General features: G+C 38.9%; 1 protein-coding gene and 1 pseudogene across 1 annotated transcript in view; one reads left to right on the top strand and one right to left on the bottom strand.

The window, feature by feature from the left end:
* Window positions 1–1,386, bottom strand: part of LOC116545655 — a 31,505-nt pseudogene extending 30,119 nt beyond the window's left edge.
* A 12,094-nt stretch (window positions 1,387–13,480) lies between these two features.
* The window catches only part of NMU (neuromedin U), a 30,592-nt gene continuing 19,223 nt past the window's right edge, over window positions 13,481–24,849 (top strand). The window contains exons 1-3 of the mRNA XM_032274248.1: window positions 13,481–13,772; window positions 19,323–19,381; window positions 23,881–23,928. Of these exons, the coding sequence (XP_032130139.1) occupies window positions 13,661–13,772; window positions 19,323–19,381; window positions 23,881–23,928 (219 nt within the window). The 5' untranslated portion in view covers window positions 13,481–13,660. The remainder of the gene's footprint in view (window positions 13,773–19,322; window positions 19,382–23,880; window positions 23,929–24,849) is intronic.

Below are 24,849 nucleotides of genomic sequence, written 5' to 3'. Positions count from 1 at the left end.
GCATTTATTTCAGAGAAGTGAAAATTTATGTCAACACAAAAACCTGTAAAAGAACATTCATAGCGTCTTTTTTATAATAGTAAAAACTGGAAACAACCAAATGTCCTTCAGGAGGGGAAGAGTGAAATGGAATACAATAAAAGGGAACAAGCCAGTGACACAGCTTGGATGATCTCAAGGAAATTATGCTGAGCGAAAAAAGTCAATATCCAAAGATAACATAGTATATGATTCTATTTATACAACATTCATAAAATTAAAAAGCCCCGAAATTATAGGGATGAAGAACAGATTAGTGGTTGCCAGGGGCTGGTGTGTGGGTATGGTTCTAAAAGGATAATGTGGCTGGGCACAGTGGCTCAGGCCTGTAATTCAGCACTTTGAGAGGCTGAGGCAGGAGGATCACTTGAGGTCAGGAGTTCGAGATCAGCCTGACAAACATGGTAAAGCCCAGTCTCTACTAAAAATAACAAAAATTAGCTGGGCATGGTGGTGGGCACCTGTAATCCCAGCAACTCTAGAGGCTGAGGCAGGAGAATCTCTTGAGCCCAGGCGGGGCTGGAGGGGCGGGGGTTGCAATGAGCCAAGATCAAACCACTGTACTCCAGCCTGGGCGACAGAGCGACTCCGTCTCAAAAAAAAAAAAAAGGATAATGTAAGGGAGGCTTGTGGTGATGGAACTATTCTGTATCTTGATTGTGGTGGTGGTTACAGGAGTCTGCACATTTGATAAAATTGCATAGAACTACACACTCACACAAATGAGTACATGTAAATGTGGTGACATCTGAATAAGTTCTATGGGTTGTACCAATGTCAATTCCTGGTTTTAGTATTGTATTATTCAAGATGTTATCATTGGGGAAAACTAAGCGAAGGGGCCATAGGACCTCACTGTACATTTTTTGATAATTTCCTGTGAATCTATAATCACATCAAAATTAAAAGTGTTTAAAAGTTACTAAGAGCTTGGGTTGTGTGTTTATGGAAAAGCCTGAATAGTTAAGAGGCTATGTAGTAATTAGTACAGTAGCCTCCTCTCTCCCTGAAGAATTGGTGGGTCTAGGTCTTTGAAAGTTTGGTGGAAGAAAATGAATTCTTCTCTTTCTTATATCTGTTCTTCCTATTCTAGACATTGCCACTCTCATTATGAAATACACACAAAATCGAATAAAACTTTATGTTTTTAAAGCCCTCTCTGCTATGTGATGACTTTTCTTCCCCTCCATTTTCATCGCAACACACTACAATTTATTGGGCATGTATTTTATTTCAGTCACTGTTGCAAATATCTCAAACCCAACTTAAAAGTAAAATGGAAATTTTTGATTTACCTAACTCCAAACTCCAAAGGATGGACTTGGCTTCGGACACAGCGAATGTCATCGTGGATATCAATGTCAGTCTCTCTCCTCCTCCTCTTTCTCTCTCTCTCTGCATCTCTCATTGCTAGCTGGTGTCACTGTAAATTAGCCTCTTTCTATTTAAGCTATATTGTCCTTACATGTCAGATTAACAGAAAATGAGCACGCCTTCACCATAGCCCCTGCACAAACCCAGAGATTGATCCCTGAATTGTGTAAGATTGTTATAAAAGAGGGAAGGCCTGATTTTCCAAAACAGGGGTGCTGTGTAAGCCAAAATGCAAAAAAATCATATAGTCACATTTTTACATTAAAAAAAATGAAGCTTTCAGGAGTTAATTGTCATCTCAGGGTCTTCCACTGAGCAGATGGTGTTTCCATGACTCAAAGTCTGGTTGTCCAGCCCCACTGCTCAGTCCCTCAGTTCATGAGGTCATACTACCCCCAAGAATCCTTGCTCCCATGGTTAGATAATCCCAGTTCCTAATAATACTTCTATATTTTTCTTTTCTTTTTTCTTTTTTTTTTTTTTTTTTGAGATGAAGTTTCGCTCTTGTTGCCCAGGCTGGAATGCAATGGTGCGATCTCAGCTCACTGCAACCTCTGCCTCCTGGGTTCCAGTGATTCTCTTGCCTCAGCCTCCAGAGTAGCTGGGATTACAGGCATGTGCCACCATGCCTGGCTAATTCTGTACTTTTAGTAGAGACAGGGTTTCTCTATGTTGGTCATACTGGTCTTGAACTCCTGACCTCAAGTGATCCACCTGCCTTGGCCTGCTGGGATTACAGGTGTGAGCCACCACACCTGGCCAATATTTTTATTTTCTACCATAGGCTTATTGATAAATTCCAGATTCTCAAGTCTTTCAAACTGATTAGAACAAAATAGGAAATAGAACTCAGGAAGCTTCTAAGCAATGGTTTATATAGCATAAGACCATATAAGCAATGGTTTATATAGTTTATAAAGTGAAAGATTTGTAAACCATCTAAGTAATGGTTTACATAACAGTCTTTCACTATATATGGGTATATATGATATGCCCTTCCAGTATAGGTTAAGGGTATATCACCATTTATGCACATATGCTAAGTTTGTATAACATTATAAATAGAAGTTTTGTAAATCAGATTATTTCCCTGATTCCTTTACATATATTCTGTAGTGCCCACTATGTGCCAAGCTAACTTGACACCACCAAGAACTTGAGATATTAGAACAATGTAAAGGCAAATATTAAATGAGTGTTTTTAAAATTATAAAAGGGATTTCAAAACCTTACTTGGAGTTCTCATTCTGCTAAAGGAAGACAGATAGATAATAAGCAAAGAATTATCTAGATATGTACATGTGGTATGGTATACCAGAAGGTTATAAGTGCTCAGGGGAAAATAAAAGTTATGCAAAAGAGATAGGAAGTGCTGAGAGAAAGGAAGTTTCTGGTAACTATCAGGTGATCAAGGAAGGAAGATGTCATCAGTAAGGTAACATACTACCTATCTCAAATGCCTTTCCCAGTATAGAATTAACTTGGTACTCCTGAAGATCTCTAAGATAGAGTAATAATGATGTGGTGGGATAGAATAGGAGTTAGAGGCAATGCTTTGACATTTTTAAATTTAAAAACTTTAATTTTTCTATTTTTGTAGAGACAGGGTCTCCCTATGTTGCCCAGGCTGGTCTGGGACTCCTGGGCTCAAGCAATCCTCCCATCTTGGCCTCCTAAAGTGTTAGAATTACAGGCATGAGCCACCGTGTTAAAAATAAAAGTATAGGAGGAGAGAAGGATGAAAGCAAAAAAGTTCAAGCTGATTTTAATAGATCAACAATCGCCACAAATCAATTGTTGGCAATTGAACCAATAGGCATTAAACATATATTAGGTTGGTGCAAAAATAATTGAGGTTTTTGCCATTACTTTTGCACCAACCTAATAGATGTCATAATAGAGAAGACCAGAGATGACCTGCTTGCAAACCTACTCAGTTAATGCAATGATTGCCTTAACTTTTTCAGTTTTCTCTAAGAAGTAAATATATTGTCTATTTTTGCTTTTTCTTTTTAAACTGTTTAAAAACTTTTAAATTATGGTTGAAACTACGGAAGATTGAAAGTAACTTACATCTGAATTCACACTAATGGATGAAAACATAGAAAAAGGACATGTGATTAATTTTTGAGAAAAAAAGGATTTGATTACAGATGAAAAAAGAGAATAAACTGCTTGACACTAGCTAATCTTATTCTCAGAAATTCCTTAAAATAATATCAAATACTATTTAATTTAGAGCAACATGACATGCATATTTATACAACTTTCAGCATTTCATATCTATATTAAAAATATAGGTATTTTTACTTAAAAATCAGAGCTAAAATTATTTGAGATACCAGAGATAAAATGAGTAGTGATTATCCTTTTTGTAACATTAACTAAAATGTCACTTATTTTTAGATTCAGAAATTCATTCTAGGTCTTTTTCAATTATTTTAACTTTTTTACAAATATAAAATTCTAACAACTATTTTTCTCTTCACTTTTTTAAAATCACTTTTGTCCAAATGCAATAAAAATTTTGATCTGAACATGTCTATATAAAAACTTTATGTATTTTTTATAAATACTATATGCCTTTAGAAAACATAATAATGTTTCGATTCATTTTTAAATAGATTGAAAACTAGTCTAGCAATAAAAATGACTATACAATTTCCTGTGTAGAAATAATAAAACTACTTCATTATCTGTCCTTGTATTTTTATAGCTATCATTTAGTTTTAGGCTCCATTTTTATAAAACTTCATAGGTCTGGAAGTATCTGGTTTTCTGCCAGCTTTGTCCGGATATGATTCATAAATATGTCAAGAAAATCTAATAGATTTTTCACTGGTAGGTATTAATATTTTCATTGCAAGTTAAGGAACAAGAAAAGATTCTGCCTTCAATGGACTGAATTTTTTTTAATGTCATGTTCCATATTTGCAGTGACATTGCTGCTTTTCTTCAATGGCTTTACTCTCAGAACATCTATCAAGTGAAAATCTAGCCTTGAAGTCATCACTGTAAGAAGCTACTGACTTTGCTTTTTAAAAATTCTGTTATTGCTTTTTTCAAAAGAAATTTATTTCTCAAGGCTCTCTCTGAGATAAACCCATGCTGCTTTCAGATTGCATCTTAACCTTTCATGACCAGCATTTAGAGAATTCACCAAAACTATTCCCACCTGCAATGCTCCATGACCCCAAGAAGCTGAAGAGATGAAACCTCTTTTGCAAAAGAATGGCTCTTGGACTTTCATACAAATATTTTATTTGCCATTAGCCCATCAGTCCACAGTGCATCCACTGGGTGAATCTGAAAAGAACCTCAAAAGAAAGGACTTTTAATAATGTTGCCTATTATTTTTGGAAACGGTTTAAATTAATTTTAGCAAGTAATTAGAGAAATAAGAAAAGCATTTCTTTCCTGTAAATGATGTTATATTTCTTACAATTACTTGAACTGTTGTGTCATTATCAGAGCAAAGTTAATTATCCTAAAACAGGAAGTCTTAAGGAATGTCAGTTTATTTGGTCTATAGTCTTCCATTTTTTGTATTCATGGTACTTTCATTTTCTTTTAGAAGAGCATTTCTCCCGGGATGATTTCTCAGTACACTTCAGTTCATTAAAAAGTCCTTCTAGATCAATACTGTTAAAATGTTCACACTACCCACAGCAATCTACAGAGCCAGTGAAATCTCTATTGAAATACCAATTACATTCTTCACAGAAACAGAAAAAAAATCCTAAAATTTATATGGAACCATAAATGAACCAGAATAGCCAAAGCTATCCTGAGCAAAAGAACGAAACTGCAGGAATCACATTACCTGACTTCAAATCATACTACAGAGCTATAGTAACCAAAACAACATGGTACTGGCATAAAAACAGATACACAGACCAATGGAACACAATAGAGAAGCCAGAAACAAATCCATACATCTACAGTCAATTCATTTTTGACAAAGGTGCCAAGAACATCCATTGGGGAAAGGACAGTCTCTTCAACAAATGGTGCTTGGAAAACTGACTATCCATATGCAGAAAAAAACTAGACCTCTGTCACCATAGACAAAAATCAAGTCAAAATGTATTCACGACTTAAATCTAAGACCTCAAGCTATGAAACTACTAAAAGAAAACATTAGGGAAACTCTCTAGGACATTGGAATAGGCAAAGATTTCTTGAGTAATACTCCACAAACACAGGCAAAGAAAGCACAAATGCACAAAGGGTTAAAAAACTTCATCAAGTGAAAAAGCTTCTGCACAGCAAATGATGCAATCAACAAAGTGAAGAGACAACTCACAGAACTGGAGAAAATATCTGCAAGCCATCCATCTGACAAGAAATTAATAACCAGAATATATAAGAAGCTCAAACAACACTATAGAAAAAAAAATCTAATAATCCAATTTAAAAATGGGCAAAGGATCGGAGTAGACATTTCTCAATAGGAGACATATAAATAGCAAACAGGTATATGAAAAGGTGCTCAACATCACAGATATCAGAGAAATGCAAAAGAAAACTACAACGAGATATCATCTCACCTTAGTAAAAATGGCTTATATCCAAAAGACAGACAATAGCAAATTCTGGCAAGGATGTAGAGAAAAGAGAACCTTTGTAACACTGTTGATGGGAATGAAAATTAGTACAACCACTATGGAGAACAGTTTGAAGGTTCTTCAAAAAGTAGAGCTACCATATGATCCAGCAATTCCACTGCTAAGAATATATCCAAAAGAAAGAAAATCAGCATACTGAAGAGATATCTGCACTCCATGTTTATTGCAGCACTATTCACAATAGCCAAGATATGGAAGCAGCCTGTGTCCATCAACAGATGAATGGATTAAAAAAGTGTGGTACATATACACAATGGAGTACTGTCCAACCATAAAAAGAATGAGATATTGTCATTTGCAACAATGTGGAATGGAACTGGAGGTCGTTATGTTAAGTGAAATAAGCCAGGCACAGAAAGACAAACTCCCTATGTTCTCACTTATTTGTGGGGGCTAAAAATTAAAGTAATTGAACTAATGAAGGTAGAGACTAGAATAATGGTTACCAGAGGCTGGGAGGGGTAGTGGGGGAGGGGAGGAAGTGGGGATGGTTAATGGGTACAAAAAATACAAAGAAAGTTAGATCTAGTATTTGCTAGCAAAACAGGGTGACTATAGTCAATAATAATTTAATTGTACATTTACAAATTACTAAAAAAGTATAATAAGATTGTAACACAAAAGATAAATGCTCAAGGTGAAGGATACCCCATTTACCCTGATATAATTATTACTTATTGCATGCCTGTATTAAAATATCTCATATGCCCCATAAATATATATACCTACCACGTATTCACAAAAATTTAAAAAACAAAAACAAAAGATAAAAATCCTTCCAAATCAAGAGATTTTACTGCAAGCAGAGAGGCTAATCTCTACATAGTTTGAAGTAACCCTAACAGGAACCCCATAGTCATAGTAACCCCAATAATTAGGGTTATTATTGTAACTTCAAATCATATACTACAGAGCTATAGTATAATTAGGATTATAATAATTAGGATTATTGGGGTTACTATATATTATGAAATATACATTAGGATTATTGAGGTTACTATAGAGCTTATAGTGTTCAAAGAGAACTCAGTTATAAAATAGGAGTTCTATTCAGATGCCAAAGGCTTTTATGGAGAGGACTGAAATGTGTCCTGTCATTAAAGAATAGTTCTCCATCTTCAGGAGCAAACAGGCCCCCAATCACTTGGTCAGTTTCCTGAAATTGTCACAAATGACTATCTCTTCTTGAACCTGAGCTCTGTAGCACCACAACTGGCTTCTATTCTGAACTCTATTTAGAGGTCACAGGTAAATTGGGTCTTTGGAGTACTTTGCTTTCAACTTTCACAACTTCAGTAGAACTTTAGCCTTTTAGTATTGGGCATCCTTAAGTAAAAATTTTCCTCTGCATTTCAAACTTGAAATTAGGGTAGTATTTCTAAATGGCTCAGCATGCATCAGCATAAGCAGTAAACAGTAGGACATTGGGAAGATATATTGTTAGTCCTATTTGGGCTGTTATTTTAAAATACCATAGGGCAGGTGCAGTAGCTCATTCTGGTAATCCTAGCATGTTGGGAGGCTGAGGTAGGAAGATCATTTGAGCCCAGGAATTGGAGACCAGCCTGGGCAACATAGGGAGATCTCATCTCTATACAAAATAAAATTATCTAGGTGTGGTGGTGCATGCCTGTAGTCCCACCTTCTTAGGAGGCTTAGGTGGGAGGATCACTTGAGCCTGGGAGACTGAGACTGTAGTTAGCTGTGATTATGTCACTATACTCTAGCCTGGGTGACAAAGTGAGACCCTATCAAACACACACAAAAAAACAAAAAACCCATAAGTGGCTTATAAGTGAAGCCACAGTTTGGAGGCTGGGAAGTCCAGGATAAATGTGCTGGCAGATTCAGTGTCTGGTGAGGGCCCACGTCCTGGTTCACAGATGGCTCTCTTTCTGCTGTGTTCTCATGTGGCAGAATGGGTGAGAAAGCTCTCTGGGGTGTCTTTTTTAAGAGCACTAATCCCATTCATGAGGGCTCTACACTCACTGTCTAATCATCTCCCAAAGACCTTGCCTCCAAATATCATCACATAGGGGTTAAGATTTCAACTTAAGAATTTTGGGGGAATACATTCAATCTATAGCATATATGAAAAGATGCAAGTGGTCTTAGAGACGATAAAATAGAACACAGAATTTTCAGAATTTTGAGAGTCTATGTATGGCTGACACTTGACTTAATGAAAACTCATTAAATGAGTGAATACAAATCCCGTAAAGCATTTATTCATAGGAGGTTATTATTATTTCACAGACAGTATCCACTGTCCATTTTTTAGATAATGATGCTGGTTAGTTAAGAGTCATATCAAAGTGACTGTAAAGACCAATGTTCTCCACCAGGCTTTATAAAGTATTTTCTGCCCTGAAAAATTAAAGCTAGGTATTACAGCACAGTTATTGATGCAGACATGTCTTAGGTGAATGCCTTCATGAAGGGGAAAAGAAGGATTTCAAGTTACCAAGAACATCTAGGGACTATGTAATAAAATTTGGATATTTCATGCCAAAAACAGACAAATTTTGCTGGTGCTAAGATGCAAAGACTGCCATCATCCAATCCAACATGGTATTATCATATCTGACCTAGACTTCATGCTTTTTTCAAAGTTGAAATATTATTCACATGATAAAATTCATCCTTTCGGAGTGTAGAATTCAGTGGTTTCTAGTCTATTCACAAGGCTGTGGAACTGTTACTACTGTCTAATTCCAGAACATTTCATCACCCCAAAAGGAAACTGTTATACTTAGAAGCAGTCACTCTCCCAGACCCTGAAAACCACTAATCTATTTTCTGTCTCCATGGAGTTGCTTATTCTAGACATTACACATAAATGGAATCATATAATATGTGGTCTTTTGTGTCTGGCTTCTTTCACTTGGGATAAGTGTTTTTGAGTTTCACCCAGGTTGTAGCATATATCAGTACTTCGTTCTTTTAGCCATGGCATGGGCTTCTGTAGTATCCTCTTATCTGGTCTCCCTGATTCTACTGGGGCTCCCAGAGCCTGATCTTCACTGTAGCTGGAGTGATCTTTTTCAAATATAATTCAGATCATCTTACTCCTCTTCTTTAAATCCTCCAAAGGCTTCCCCTTTTACTTAGAGAAACATCTGAACTCATTCTTATGGCCTCTAAGACTTATCAATGATCAAGACCCTACCCTGCCTACTTCACTCACCTCTGCTACTCACACTCCATTCACTCACTCCGTGCCAGCTACACTGGCTTCCTTCTGCCCCTTAAAACTTTGAGAGACTTGTTTCTGCCTCGGGGCCTTTGCACTTGATGGTCCCTCTGTCTGGGGATCTTTTTTCACAGTTCTTCCCATAGCTCATTCCTTCTCTTCATTCAGGCCTCCCATAACCCCTCCTCAGAGAGACATGCCTAGATGATCCTGACTCAAGTATCTTTCCTCCAACTGCCAGCCGCCTTCTATTATTTCATTACCCTGGTTTAATTTCTTTTATAGCATTTACTACTAGCTGAAATTGTTAATTTTAAAATTTACTTTCTTATTATCTGACTCTCTTGAAAATCTGCCAACTCCTCTAAGGCAGAGACATCACTGCTATATCCCAAACTCCCAGAACGGAGCCCAGAAGGTGTTTGATTAATATTTGAAGGACTTTGTGACTTTGCCTTGCCTAGAACCCTTAAATCTTCCAGATCTTGCCTCTACTCTTAGTTCCTGAAGCTGGATCTCTTTGCTTATTACTAGATTTCCCTATTGCCAACTGACTGCATATGTATATATATATGTATGTATGTATGTATGTATTCGTTCATTCATTCATCCACTCATAGAGACACAGTTTCACTCTGTTGCCGAGGCTGGAGTGCAGTGGCACAATCATAGCTCACTGCAACCTCAAACTCCTGGGCTCAAACAATTCATCTGCCTCAGCCTCCTGAGTAGCTAGGACTATAGGTGCATGCCACTGCACCCAGCTAAATTTTCTTTTTATTTTTTGTAGAGATGAGGTTTCATTATGTTGCTCAGGCTGGTCTCAGACTCCTGGCCACAAGTGATCCTCCTACCTCAGCCTCCGAAAGCTCTGGGGTTACAGGCATGAGACACCACTTAGCTGCCTCCCAAAGCTCTGGGGTTACAGGCATGAGATACCACTTAGCTACCTAACTGGTTTCTATTTATTGCTGACTCTCCCAATCTCCAGACATCCCACTCTCCTCCCCTTCTTAATCCTTTCCTTGAGCAACTTTTCTAGACATCTCTATCACAGGCTAGTAGGTCTTGCTACTCTGCAGGCCCTTGACCAATTGAACCTTCATTCTTATGGATGGTCAGCAGAAAGCAAAGTCCAGTTGCCAATTTGTGGTGAAGAATGGAAGAGATAATAGGTAAGGGGAATCAGCGTGGCATTAAGAATCAAACTTCCAGTCTGATACAGAATAAATGGAAATACTATCATTGCTGGTATATACAGATATACAAGCTCAATTTAAATGAAAGTGAATTTAGAAGTACAGATTGGAATGTCTGTGATTAAATTATCAAGGCACCACGGCAGCGATCTGGGATTTCTTTGCACTGCTTGGAAAAAGGGGTACCTGTGGAATCAACTTCCATTAGTCATCTGTTCCCAGAGGGATCCAGTACCTATCTGCCCCCACTTTCCTCCTCCCCCATCCATCCTCTCTTATCATTCAAGTCATATAATGGCATGACCTGAAAGCCCGCAAGTCTTTTCCTGAACATTTCTTCAAAAATAACAACTTAAATTAAAGACAATGGAGGAAAAGCCATAAATAGGGAGAAAATATTTGCCACATAGTTAATCAAACAAATATTCCCAAATACCTAAAGCATTGCTGTAATGAGTAAGAAAAAAGCTCACAACCCAATGGGGGAAAAATGGGCAAAATAAACTTTTCATTGAGATATTTTACAGAAGAGGAAGCAATAATGGCCAATAATTTGTGTAAAACCAGTTAACCTCATTAGTATAACATCATTAGTAAGCTTGGGATTGCAAATTAAGTCCACAATAAGAAGTCACACTCTCGAGGCTTGGAGGCTTATGCCTGTGGTCCCAGCACTTTGGGAGGCTGAGGCAGGGGATTACCTGAGGTCAGGAGTTCAAGACCAGTCTGGCCAACATGGTGAAACATCATCTCTACTAAAAATACAAAAATTAGCCAGGTGTGGTGATGCACACTTATAGTCCCAGCTACTTGCGAGGCTGAGGCAGGAGGATCCCTTGATCTGGGAGGCAGAGGCTGCAGTTAGCCAAGATGGTGCCACTGCACTCCAGCCTGGGCGACAGAGTGAGACTCCATCTCAAAAAGAAAAGAAAAGAAATCATACTCGTCAGATTGACAAAGATTTCTGCAATCTTTGTCATGGCATGAATGAATAATATAACCATAGAAATTTCATTCTTGGTTGGTGGGAGTGTAAATTGGTATAACACTTTGGAAAACAATGTAAAGCAGAGTTTAGCTAGATTATCCCCTATGACCTAATAACTCCACTCCTGGGAATATTCCTTAGAAAACTCTTGCACATGTGCACTAGGGGACATGCACAAGAACATTTCAAACAGCCAGGTTCATGCAGAAAACAAAAACAAAAACACTATAACACAAGTTGTTTCTTTTGCTGACCTGCTGGGGATATAAAAAACATTAAGCCCACTGTTTCAGGCTTCTCTGCTCTGGCTCACATCTCACGCTCACTGGTTGCTGAGACTGCTGATCTTTCAGCACATCTCTGGGAGACACCAGGGAGAAGGTCATGGGGAAGCAGAGCCATGTTCCCTTGCTTACATCCATAGGTCATTCACATCCTTTGTGCTGCTTTTTTTTTTTAAACTACTTTGGGGAGAAATCAAAGATCCTTGAATCAAATCTTTTCTCGCCCATCCTTGAACTTGGACCAGAGACCCTATAATCCAGCCATTCTTACATGCTTCCTGTGTATAAAGAACTTAAGGAATGTAGCCATTATTATTATTATTATTATTTTACCTAATCTGTCAGGGTTTTACTCCTGCCTCTCTTCGTATTTCTGGCAGAGCACTATCCCAATCTGCCTTGTAATTCAGCTATTTGAGTAAGGGTTTAGGGTCCTTTACCAAATTGTAACTTCCTTAGGAAAGGTGGTATTGTCACTAAATCTTGTATCCCCAAAGGTCAGGCCTTGCTTACAGTAGGTTGAACTGTATGTGCCTGATACATTAAAACTCCTGATTTAGGGAAAAGCATCTTGGTGGAGTGGAATCGCCAGTGGCTTCCTCACTCACATGCTGACAGCCCGGATCAGATTGTTCAACCTCTCCCGGCATCAGACATGAAAATTGCAGTACTTTTACATGCCAGAGATGCCATGAATACTAAATAAAATAGCATGAGAACGTGCCTGATGCAAAAATGCCCCTTCAAGAATGTCTATGTACTTCCTGCCCTTTCCTCAGCGTTCCTCACCTTTCAAAGGGAGGTCAAATAAGACCAGTTTTCACACACTGGAGCCTATGGACGGGGCCGGTGCAGGGCAGGGAGAGCATCAGGACAAATAGCTAATGCATGCGGGGCTTAATTCCTAGGTGTTGAATTGATACGTGCAGCAAAGCACCGTGGAACATGTTTACCTATGGAACAAACCTGCACATCCTGCGCATGTACCCTGGAACTTGAAATAAAATTTTTAAAAAATATATGAGTTTTCGCTCTTTCTGTAGAGGGAAATTAGGGCTGTATTAGCTGATGTCCTGGAAGAGGCTTCTTCCTGAATATTTCCAGTCAAGGAAATAAAGGAAAGTATAGAGACAGAAAGAGTCAGGCCACGATAGAAATCAGGATGCAAAGCAGCAGAAATGCATAGAAAAAGGAGTTTCCTTAGTCTTGGAAATCCGTAGGACAACCATACCTCCAGACCTATTAGAAATATGTGTGTAGTCAAACCCCAGCAATTCTTTCTTCTTTATCCATTATTAACATGCAACTGCATTTTTCTAAGGGGTCTGTGATTTTGCAGGAATCTGGGCGAGGGTCGATAGCATCAACAACACCGTTGAACTAGCACTGCCCTGCTAAGCACCAGGCATTGCGCTTGGAAATGGAGATAAACCAGGGAACAAAACAGAGGCCCTTCCACAGAGCTGCGTACTAGGGGCTACCGGAGTTCTGGGAGAGGTGAAGGAGAAGGGGCGTCCACGCAGACACAGAAAACCAGAGAGCATCGCCACTACCAAGTTTAAAAGCTCAGGGGGTCTTGCTTGCCATCCCCATCCTGTTCCCACTCCAGTCCTTCCAAAGGTGGGAATAGTGCACTATTTAAATCCCCTTCTCTTTTTCCCAGAGCAAAAATGCTTGGTGCTTGGGCCAGAACTCAGGCCAGGGGGCTCCAGTCCCGCAGTGGGGTGGGGCTCGGGCGAGCAGCAAGACTGGGTGACGCGCGCGGAAACCGCGCTGCCCGCCCACGTGTGCGGAGATTTAAAAGTTGGCGGCGCGCGGGGCGCTCAGTTCGGTGTCCCGGCCCCGCGAGCAGCGCTTCAGGGACGCAGGAGGCACGGCCAGGGCACCGGGTGGAGCACCGGCTCGGCGAGGCGCAACGCAGGGTCCCTAAGAGCGAGCCGTCCGCAACCACCGAGATGCTGCGAACAGCGAGCCACGGCCCCAGGTCGCCCCCCGGACAGGTGGGCGCGGCGTCCCCGCTCCTGCTGCTGCCGCTGCTGCTTGCCTGCTGCGCGGGCGTCTGCCGAGGTAAGAGGGCCTCACACCAGGCCGCCGCCACGCCACGCGCGCGTCTCTCTGGCTCCACTCACCGCTCTCTCCCACCCTCTTTCTCTCGCCTTCACTTGGCTTCTGGGACGTACCTTTTCCCTGATGCCGCGGGGTCTCCTGCCTCCCAGGCATCGGTCGCCACCCCAGGGCAACTAGCAGCCTAGGAGCGGCGGGGGCCCGGCTCGCGCTGGTTCCCGAACGGGGCCGAAATCTCCAGGTCGCGCGCGTTGATGCCCGGCGGAGACCCTGCGCGGAGCCGGCTGCGGTAGGTGGAGGCTGGTAGGGCTCCCTCATCCTCGGGATTTCCAGCCCCTCTGGCCCGTGGGAACGGGTGAACATTAAAATGTTTTCCCTTTAATTGCAATTATTGGAGGGATTGATGGTTGAAGCAAAACAAGAGTGAGTTTGATACTTCATCCGCTGAGGCAAGGTATTAACTTGGCTAGTGCTCAGTCTCTTTGGTCAGTGAGCTCGTGTTATATTGAGATAAACCTGAGCAGTACAGCAGGTCCCACGCTAACCTAACCGCTTAGAAGGGGGAAGGCGTGGGCTTTGTGCCTTACGGGTTTTCATGCATTAGATCAGGAAAAGGAATTGAGAACTTCTCATTACGCAAAGTTGGAGAGGCAAGTGTGCAAGCCAGGCTTTCAGGCAGTGCGACAGCTACAGCAAGAGATGGCAGATGTGATTTGTTAACAATGGGAATTTATAAGCTTGGCTTAGAGGAAAGAAATAGGAAACGCAAGGTCAGGGAAGGAGGTCTGAAGCTTTGGAGACATAGCCGAGCAGAACACAAACATTCCAGTGGAGAGATCATTTTCTGGGTTCTCCAAGGGTTGCAGCTTTTACGTTTGCAGGTGACTAGTGGAGACTATTATTTATCCCCAAGTCAGGGGTCCCTCCATTGCCAACAACTGCCTGGCTACAGCCACATTTTCTAGCTTGGCAGCAGGTTCTCTTAGCTTCCCTCTGCTCTACTGTCAGTGAGGTTAAAGTGGCAGACTGTTGGATCATTGTTCAGAACGCTGGGTACTTAAAATCACAACTGCAGAGCCTGTGGTCCAGCCCTCAATTAGAGATGGGGAAATAGAGACTGTTATTGTTTTCCTAATCTATTTTTATTGTTCTCTTCTCATTGTTTTGATTTGGGCCTTTCCTGAGGCATTGGAGGTGTGTGTGTGTGTGTGTGTGTGTGTGTGTGTGTGAGAGAGAGAGAGAGAGAAGAGAGGAGAGAGGAGAGAGGAGAGGCGAGAGGAGAGAGAGACTCCCCTACTTGAAAGGCAAGATAATTTGGCTTTGACATCCAGGCAGTCAGAAGCTGGCAGACCCAAGCCTTCTCCACATAGCCAGTAGTGATACAGATAAGCGTAGTTTGAAAAGTGACTTTGCTATGTAAAGATAATGGCTTTCTATGCATGTTGCTTTTTTTTTTTTTTTTTTTTTTTTTTCCCCCCCGAGAAGGAGTTTCGCTCTTGTTACCCAGGCTGGAGTGCAATGGCGCGATCTCGGCTCACCGCAACCTCCGCCTCCTGGGTTCAGGCAATTCTCCTGCCTCAGCCTCCTGAGTAGCCGGGATTACAGGCACGCACCACCATGCCCAGCTAATTTTTTGTAGTTTTAGTAGAGACGGGGTTTCACCATGTTGACCAGGATGGTCTCGATCTCTTGACCTCGTGATCCACCCGCCTCGGCCTCCCAAAGTGCTGGGATTACAGGCTTGAGCCATCGCGCCCGGCCATGTTGCTTTCTATATGCTTGCAGTGAATTTTCCATCAGTGGAAGATAACTGCCTTGGGGTGGATTAGGAACTTCCATACTGTTGGTGATTGAACAGTAACTATAGAAGGCAGCGGCTGGTTCCTAAAAAAGATGAGTCTTGGTTTTTATTTCCAAAAGAGCACATCTGCTGACTTAGCAAGCATCTCATAAATATCCCCAATATTTTTCAAGCAAACAACTGATATACTTCCTTTACTACCCAGAGGCCCCCTAGATTGCCCTTTTGTGTCTTCATTCCTTTTCAGATCTGCTCTGAATACTAAAAAACTAATTTTATCTCTTTTTAAAATGTGGTAGGAAAGGGCTAGGGTGAATAGCCATGTGATCTGCCCCAGTCCTGTGTCCCTAAAGATGGCACCGAGGGGGACATGACATACACATAAGCCACACCCAGAAATTTTCTACCATGGTCAGTCATCCCGCAAGATGCAACTGGATGTCTCTAAAACAACACAACAAATGGCACAACACCAGAGGAAAATAAAAGTGTCATTAAATGCAGCATCCTTGGCCAAGAAAAAGAATTAGCAGAGCATACAATGGCCATGAGAAGATAAAGGGTCAGCTATAGATTCAGTGGATGGAAACAATTTACTACCCAGGGAACATTAATAAAATAAAGAAGGACATTTTCTATAACAGGAACATGTTTTGGATATCTGCAATGAATTGTTACTTGATTTTCCCTGTGACAGTAAGTTATCAAATGGTCAAGACTAAGGTGTGTCTTTTCCTGCCCAGGCTTCTTGCTTATAGAATAATTCTTAACATTCAGTTGGCAGTAAGAATTTCCCACTTCCCAACCCAACAGTGAAGTACATACTAGCAATGAGAAAAGAAAATTGGTGCTATTTTTAGAATAATCAGGTCTGTCTTTCTTCCTCTTATGCATAATGTATTTACAGATGTACAGGTTATAGTTTACAGCAGAGTGGATTATATAAGACTGAATATTTCATTTTACTAGATAGTAATGAAGTATAAATATCTTGAAATTTCTCAACGAAACTTACCAAAAACAGTACAGTTTTTATGATATAGGCACTGTCTCTGAAAACATGAAAAGTGATGTAAGTGCAGTATTGCTTTTTAATGGTATGAAGTCCATATCCAGAATGAAAATCACATTGACTCTAATTAACACATAGAAAAAGGAAAGAATAATTCCCCCTTACATTTAGGTTGAATCATAGGATATTAGTGGTTTTCTATAATTTATGTAATTTTTTAAATTTTGGCTCCTCTCATTGTTTTACCATGAGGCTGTGTTTACATGTTTTTTAGAAGGGCCAAAGATACCCTTTTTCTATTTTACGGGAGTGCCTGGGGCTAAGTTAGGCATAGTGGCCTTTCTAAGTGGCCCATGCAAGCTTGGGAATTGGAAAGAAGCAAACTCAATGGTCTTGATGACATGGTGTGTCTGAATAGAGTGCTGCTGAGGTGGAAGCTTCCACTTTTTCTGGGGGTCGGGGATGGTCAAAAGTATAAGAATATAAAATTGCATTGTTTTAACAGGAATGCTCTGTCAAACAGAATCTCATTTAGTGAGATCAGCAGGTGTTTTATATGGAAACTTGAGAAGCACAGCTTTATCCCTTCCTGAAAATAATGGGCTCAGAGTAGGACCCACCAGAGAAGTGTGACTTTGGGATATATGTTTGTGGTAGGGTGAGAAATATATAATTGAGAAATGTGTAAGATTGTTTACCCACTTTAAATAGTTGTCCCATGAAAGGAGATTCTGTCAGGTTCTGAAATAAGCCAACTTTCTTATGGACTGCATGACCTCTGTAAGTTATTTCTAATGCTTAGTACCACAGAAAATGTAGTTGATTACTGTCATTATTGTTGTTATTAGAATTTAAATGAAATAGTACTAAAAATTTGTATGAACCTCAAGGCAAGAGTTACCTAAAACATGATAGAATTAGGAAAAAAATCTATCAGACTATGCAATCAGCCAGACTGATTTTCTGAGTTTTGAGTGCACCCATCATCCGAGCAGTGTACACTGTACCCAATATGTAGGCTTTTATCCCTACCCCCCCAGCTTCTCACCTCTGAGTCCCCAAAGTCTATTACATCAGTCTGTGTTTTGTGTCCTCATAGCTTAGCTCCCACTTATGAGTGATGACATATGGTATCTACTTTTCCATTCCTTCATTTCAAATAATGGCCTCCAGCTCCATCCAAGTTACTGCAAAAGAAATTACTTGGTTCCTTTTTATGGCTGACAGGTAGTCCATGGTGTATATATACCACATTTTCTTTATCCATTTGCTGATCAATAGGCACTTAGGTTGGTTTTGTATCTTTGCAGTTGCAAATGCTGCTGCTATAAACGTGTGTGCATGTGTCTTTTTCATATAATGACTTCTTTTCCTTTGGATGGATACCCAGTAGCGGGATTGCTGGGTCAAGTGGTAGATCCACTTTTGGTTCTTTAAGGAATTTCCATACTGTTTCCCATAGTGATTGTACGAGTTTACATTCTCAGCAGTAGTGTAAAAGTGTTCCCTTTTTTACATATCCATGTCAACATCTGTTGTTTTTTGACTGTTTAATTATGGCTGTTCTTACAGGAGTAAGGTGGTATCTTGTGGTTTTAATTTCTATTTCCCTGATGATTAGTGATGCTGAGCATTTTTTCATATGCCTGTTGGCTGTTTCTATATCTTTTTTTGAGAAATGTCTGATCATGTTCTTTGCCAACTTTTTGATGGGATTTTTTTTTCTTGCTGATCTGCTTGAGTTCCTTATAGATTCTAGACACTAGTCCTTTGTTGGACGCATAGTTTGCAAATATTTTCTTCTACTCTGTGGGTTGCTTGTTTACTCCTCTATTTCTTTTGCTGTGCAGAAGCTTTTTAGTTTAATTAAGTCCTATTTATTTATTTTTCTTTTTGTTGCATTTGCTTTTGGGGTTTTAGTCATGAATTCTTTGCCTAAGCCAATGTGTCCAAAAGAGTTTTTCCAGTGAACCCTCTAGAATTTTTATGGTCTCAGGTCTTCTATTTAAGTCTTTGATACATCTTGAGTTGATTTTTAAGGTGAGAGATAAGGATCCAGTTTCACTCTTCTATAAGTGGCTTGTCAGTTTTCCTAGCACCATTTATTGAATAGGGTGTCCTTTCTCCAATTTACGTCTTTGTATACTTTGTTGAAGAACAGCTTGTTGTTAGTAGTTGGCTTTATTTCTTTGTTCTCTATTCTATTCCATTGGTCTAAATGCCTGTTTTTATACCAGCGCCATACTGTCTTGGTAGCTATAGCCTTGTAGTATAATTTGAAGTCCAGTAATGTGATGCCTCCAGATTTATTCTTCTTGCTTAGTATTGCTTTGGCTATGTGAGCTCTTTTTGGCTTCATAAGAATTTTAGAATTGTTTCTTCTATTTCTGTAAAAAACGATGTTGGTACTTTGATGGGAATTGTATTGAATCTGTAGATTGCTTTTGGCAGTATGGTCACTTTCACAATATTCATTCTTACGATTCATGAGCATGAGATGTGTTTCTGTTTGTTTATAGGCATGTAATTCATTCTTGAGAGTAATGTCTTTGTAATGTTATTAAAATTTGTTTAGTAATTATGTCTCCTTGTAATAAGTCAAATGCTGAAATATTTTAGTTGAAATAGGTGGGTGATGATGTACAGTGAAAAATGAAGAAAGCATCTGAGAATTATATATGGATATTAATTTTAGAAAAAATGCTATAAAATTAACCTGTGGCTATAACTTTATTTTTAGGTGCTCCAGTATTACCTCAGGGATTACAGCCTGAACAACAACTACAGCTGTGGAATGAGGTAAAGAACTATCATCACACAAGTTTGTAGAAACTTTACCATTCTCTGAAATTATCATGTTAAAATGTATAATTGAGCTCTGGGAGAACTATGATTTTACCAACAATCTAATAATAAAACTCAGAATTCTTTTTGTTAAATAAAAGAGAAGGAAAAAGGAAAAGAAACAAAAATGAAGTAAGTGGTTAAGAAGGCAGAAATAAGTCCTAATAACAGGTTATAATAGAGTAATACAAGAACGGGGTAGTTACAATAAATGTGAATACACTTAAACACAACACTTAAAAGACAGAGATTCTAAGATTGGATTTTTTAAAAAAGATCCAGAAATATATTATCTATCAGTATCACACTTAAAACAGAAAACAGAAAAAGACTAAGTATAAAAGGATGGAAAAATGATGTAGCAAGCAAATATAAACTGAAAGAGAAAATATCTAATCAAATAGGATTGAAACGAACAAACTATTGTAACAAACAAGGATCTTATATGCTAATAAAAGAAAAACAGAATAAGGAAATATAGCCATCATTAATATATGTTAATAATGCAATCTTAAAATTTATTTAACAGCTGATAGACCCTCAGGGAAAAATAGGTAAATCAACAGTTATAGTTGGAGATTTTAATACACCTCTCTCAAAAACCGACAGTTAAAGCAGTTAATTCATAAGTAGCTGTAACAACGACATAACCATACAATTAATAAATTAGAGCTATTAGAAATATTTTTCATTACTTGGAAGCCTGAAATTGGAGGATTGATTCAGCCCAGGAATTTAAGACCAGTCCGAACAACATAGTGAGGTCCCATTTCAGGAAAAAAATATTGTTTAAAACCTGCTGCACTAAATAATATACACATTCTTGTGTACAATTGGAACATTTGAAAAACAGAATGTGTTAGACAGAAAGGATAGGTCCAAAATTAGAAAAAATATGCCTTCTAAATGCTTTCCAGTTACAATGCAATAAAATTAGAAATTAATAACAAAGTATAGCTTAAGTGTCTCTTCTGTTTGGGATATATATAGTATTTTGGTAAATAACCCTGGGCTAAAAGGAAAATTACAAAATCCTTAGAACTGAATGATAAAAACATAACTCAAAATGTATAAGCCACAGCTAAAACAGTAGCTAGCAAGAAACGTTTACTTCATATATATTTATCAGGGGAGAGGAAAATTTAAAAACATTGATAAGCTAAGCATTCTGCTGAAAATGAGGTGAAAAAGAACAGGGAAAATTAAAAGAAAAGGAATGAAGTAAATAATAAAAATAAGGCCAGGCATAGTGGCTCATGTCTGTATTCCCAGCACTTTGGGAGGTCGAGGTGGATTACGAGGTCAGGAGTTTGAGACCAGCCTGGCCAACACAGTGAAACCCCATCTCTACAAAAAGTTTCCAGGTATGGTGGCATGTGCCTGTAATCCCAGCTATTTGGGAGGCTGAGGTAAGAGAATCGCTTGAACCTGGGAGGCAGAGATTGCAGTGAGCCAAGATGGCACCACTGCACTCCAGCCTGGATGACAGTGTGACTCTGTCTCAATAATAATAATAATAATAATAATGGCAGAAATAAATTTTAAAAAGAGAGCAGACCTACAGTTTTAGCAAAACCATATATTGGTTCATTCAGTAAGTTAACAAGCAATGGCAGTACTGATTTCAAAAGGCAGAGGGGAAGGTAAAGAAATAAGGTATAGATCAAAAAAGGATAGAACCCAAGAAAAATAGAGATGTAAAAAATTTTTAAAATAATATTATGGATAATGATGTGATGGATGGTTGCACAACTCTGTAAATACACTGAAAACCACTGAGTTGTATGTACACTTTAAATGGACGAATTGTATGGTTTGTGGATTCTATCTCAGTAAAGCTGTTAACAAAAACAAAGTATGGATGGCTATCTGGTAGTAATTTTGAAATTGGATGAAATGGGTAAATTCTTAGATAAATATGCTGTGCCAAAAAAAGGTGCAGTGGTAATATGATAAACACCGAAGTAACAATTTCTTCTTTCCTTATATCACTGGCCAAGGCCTGTTTACTGTCTTACACAGTCAGTGTATCTAAAGCTTCTCCATAATGTATAAACTTGCTCTTGAAGTTTGATATATAACCTTCACCCAGTTAAAAAAGTTCTCTCCTTTTCCTATCTTGCTAAGAATTTTGTTAATCCTAAATAAAATGTGAACTTGAATACTTTGTGTCAATATTGAGATAAGCAATATACTTTTTTCTCTTTTAGTCTATAACTGTAATGGACTGCATTAACAAATTTCTTGCTTTTGAACTATTAGCACTAATACAAGAGTTCAGGAGACTTTTAGATATAATACCAATATACAAAAATCAGTAACATTTCTTTTCACTAGGCAAAAGTAACATAAAAGTACAGTTGAAAATACTGTAGTATATATACAATGAGAACAGATGGACAGAGGGAGGGGAGCATCACACACCAGGGCCTGTCGGGGGGTGGGGGACAAGGAGAGGGAGAGCATTAGGACAAATACCTAATGCATGCAGGGCTTAAAACCTAGATGATGGGTTGACAGGTGCAGCAAACCACCATGGCACATACATACCTATGTAACAGACCTGCACATTCTGCACATGTATCCCAGAACTTAAAGTAAAATAAAAACAAATAAATAAATAAGTAATAGTAATTACAGAGCTACCCAGACTCTAGAAACACATACTTTCTAACCATATATAGACACCTAAATATTTTCAATGAGATTTACCAATGGTCTCTACAGAGTTCTCAAAAGCAGCCAGTGACACTCAAAAGCATAGAGTCATATGCTGAGTCCAATGAACAAATACTTACTCAAATGGAAAGTGGGCAAGTAGTGCTCATGTGTCCTTCAAAGAAATGAGAACAAAGACTGAAAACTTTGCAGTTTTCTCCTAATTTGACTAACTGGGTTTTAAAAAAAATTCTGATATTTTTATTCAAATGACATTGATGTCCTGAGGTTCAAGGGTTCTCTGTTCTTGAACACGGGCCACCTCACATAGTGGGCAGCCTGGTCTGTGGGTGGACAGCATTCCCGTGGAGTGGGTAAAGTCTTCAGTATCTGCACACCATAAAAAAGTCAGGAGGAACTACTTCCTTCTACCCTACTAAACCACAGAAGGTGACATTTGGAGGTGAGGTAGTAAGCATTGTTCTCAAAAGTCAGCTTTAAAATGGTTATCTTTCTGACTTTCCCCTCTCAACTAACTTTTTCTTCCCCACGAGTTTAATTTGACTTAATTAAAGGATTTTTGTTAAACACTTACTCTGGGCAATTTAACGATGACATGGCCCCTACCCTCACTCGTGTGTGTGTGTGTGTGTGTGTGTGTGTGTGTGTGTGTGTGTGTGAATGATTTCAGGTTTGTATGGCATGGAGGAGAGATCAGGTGGGTGGGCGCAAAGGATAAGTTGAATAAACAATTCTACACATATTTGGCATATAAAGGAAAAATGAGGATAAAAGGAGGATAAAAATTCTGTGAGGATAAAAAGGAAGGAGACATAAGCTTATGCTTTTCTGTAATATCTTAGACCTTTGTTATTCTCTAAGTTAGAGAATAATATACTTTAGGATATGTTCAACTTGGAAGCAATGAGGAGCTTGAGAATTTATGACAGAATAGTATAATAATCCACCCCCTGGTATGAGAAAAAGAATTCTGGGACTGAAACGGGCCTCTGAAATGGAATGCTATAAATAGGACTCAACCTCAATCATTCCAGAGAGACAAGAATCAGTACCATTTTTTTGCCAGTCCCGTTTTAAAAGGCCATCAAAGAAATAAATGCCATAAACAATGCCAGACATCCAGCTTAGTGCTTAACTTCTCAGCACGGTTTTTTATGATTAATATAAATCTCTCGTTCTACCATTTAAAGTCTCTCAAGTTTTCTTTTTAGGATAAAGGCTGAGAACAATTAGTTGCCAACTGTAGCTCAGTAAGCCCTCATTATAAAATAGAATTCTTCCAGTACTGGTTTCATGGGAGAGATCTAGTGGATTGCCTGTGTTGTATGAACGCTTTTGCTGGTGTGCTGTTATCATGCTGTTACTATGTTAATTTAGGTGACATTAGGTTCATGTGTCATAAAGAAACATATGAAAACCAAAAGTCTGTGTTAATTTCAAGGTCATTCTTCAGTCAGCTCTCACATTCCTCAGGCTAAATAGTACCTGACATGTTTTTCTTCAGTATATTAATGTGAGGCACCTCCATGCCCTAGGATGATCCCTGTCAGCAGTCACTAGACACGTATACTCTGTGGTTAGGGGGACATCTTGAGGGAAGTCTCATTCCAAGACTTTCTTATGAAGTTTTAGAGGCTCCTCTCTTCCAAATCCAGAGTCCTAAACTGCCGTGGAACTGTGGTCAATGTTCCAGAGGTAATATAACTTTGTAAAATCTACTTTCTGCTATTTTCTATCCATTTCCAGGATGTAACTGACATTTTTGTTTTCTACAGATAGATGATGCTTGTTCATCTTTTCTGTCCATTGATTCCCAGCCTCAGGTAATTCCAATTGAATGTATTTTGTAATAATATAGGTGTTTGTGTAGTGCTTAAACTCTCCATTGCTGCCTTTGAAACCTTTATGTGCTCATGAAAACATGTCAACATGTGAGATATTATGACATTTGCTGCAGATAATAATCAATACTGTGGGCTTGTGTTGTAACGTGCTAGGGCTTTCATCTCTAAATAAAATAGATTTGCAGATAATATACAGATATTTTGGAATGTCAAATTAAAATATTAATCTCAAAATTAAATTATGTGTTATCTGTCAGGGTGCAGTGGCTCATGCCTGTAATCCTAGTGCTTTAAGAGGCCGAGGTGGGAGGATTGCTTGAGGCTAGGAGTTCGAGACTAGCCTGGGCAACATAGCAAAACCCTATCTCTACCAAATAATGATAATAAAAATTTAAGCAAACTAACACAGAAACAGAAAACCAAATACTGCATGTTCTCACTTATAAGTGGGAGGTAAATGATAAGACCACATGGACGCAAAGTGGGGTACAACAGATACCAGGGCCTACTTGAGGCTGGAGGATAGGAGGAGGGAGAGGATCAGAAAAAATAACTGTTGGGTACTAGGCTTAGTACCTAGGTGATGAAATAATCTGTACAACAGACCCCGTGACACAGTTTATCTGTATGACAATCCTGCACATGTACTCCTGAAGCTAAAATAAAAGTTTAAATAATAATAAAATTTTAAAATACTACAATATTGCTGTATTTGGGGACAAATATCCTGTCTCCCAATTGAGTTTGAAACCCATTGAGAGATGAGCTTATGAGTCAGACTTTTGGAGGTCAAAGCATCGTCATTATAATTGAAAAGTCCATTCGTGACTGTGGCTTCAGATCTGATATCAAGTGTGTTTGCTATAAGTGCCTCCAGAATTAAACTTGCGTGCAAGTCTT

This window comes from Sapajus apella, unplaced genomic scaffold, assembly GCF_009761245.1.
Source record: "Sapajus apella isolate SASKATOON/1434 unplaced genomic scaffold, GSC_monkey_1.0 scaffold5, whole genome shotgun sequence".
Classification (NCBI taxonomy): domain Eukaryota; kingdom Metazoa; phylum Chordata; class Mammalia; order Primates; family Cebidae; genus Sapajus; species Sapajus apella.
The sequence above is the reverse complement of the archived record's forward strand: the minus strand, read 5'-3'. Positions and strand labels throughout refer to the sequence as shown.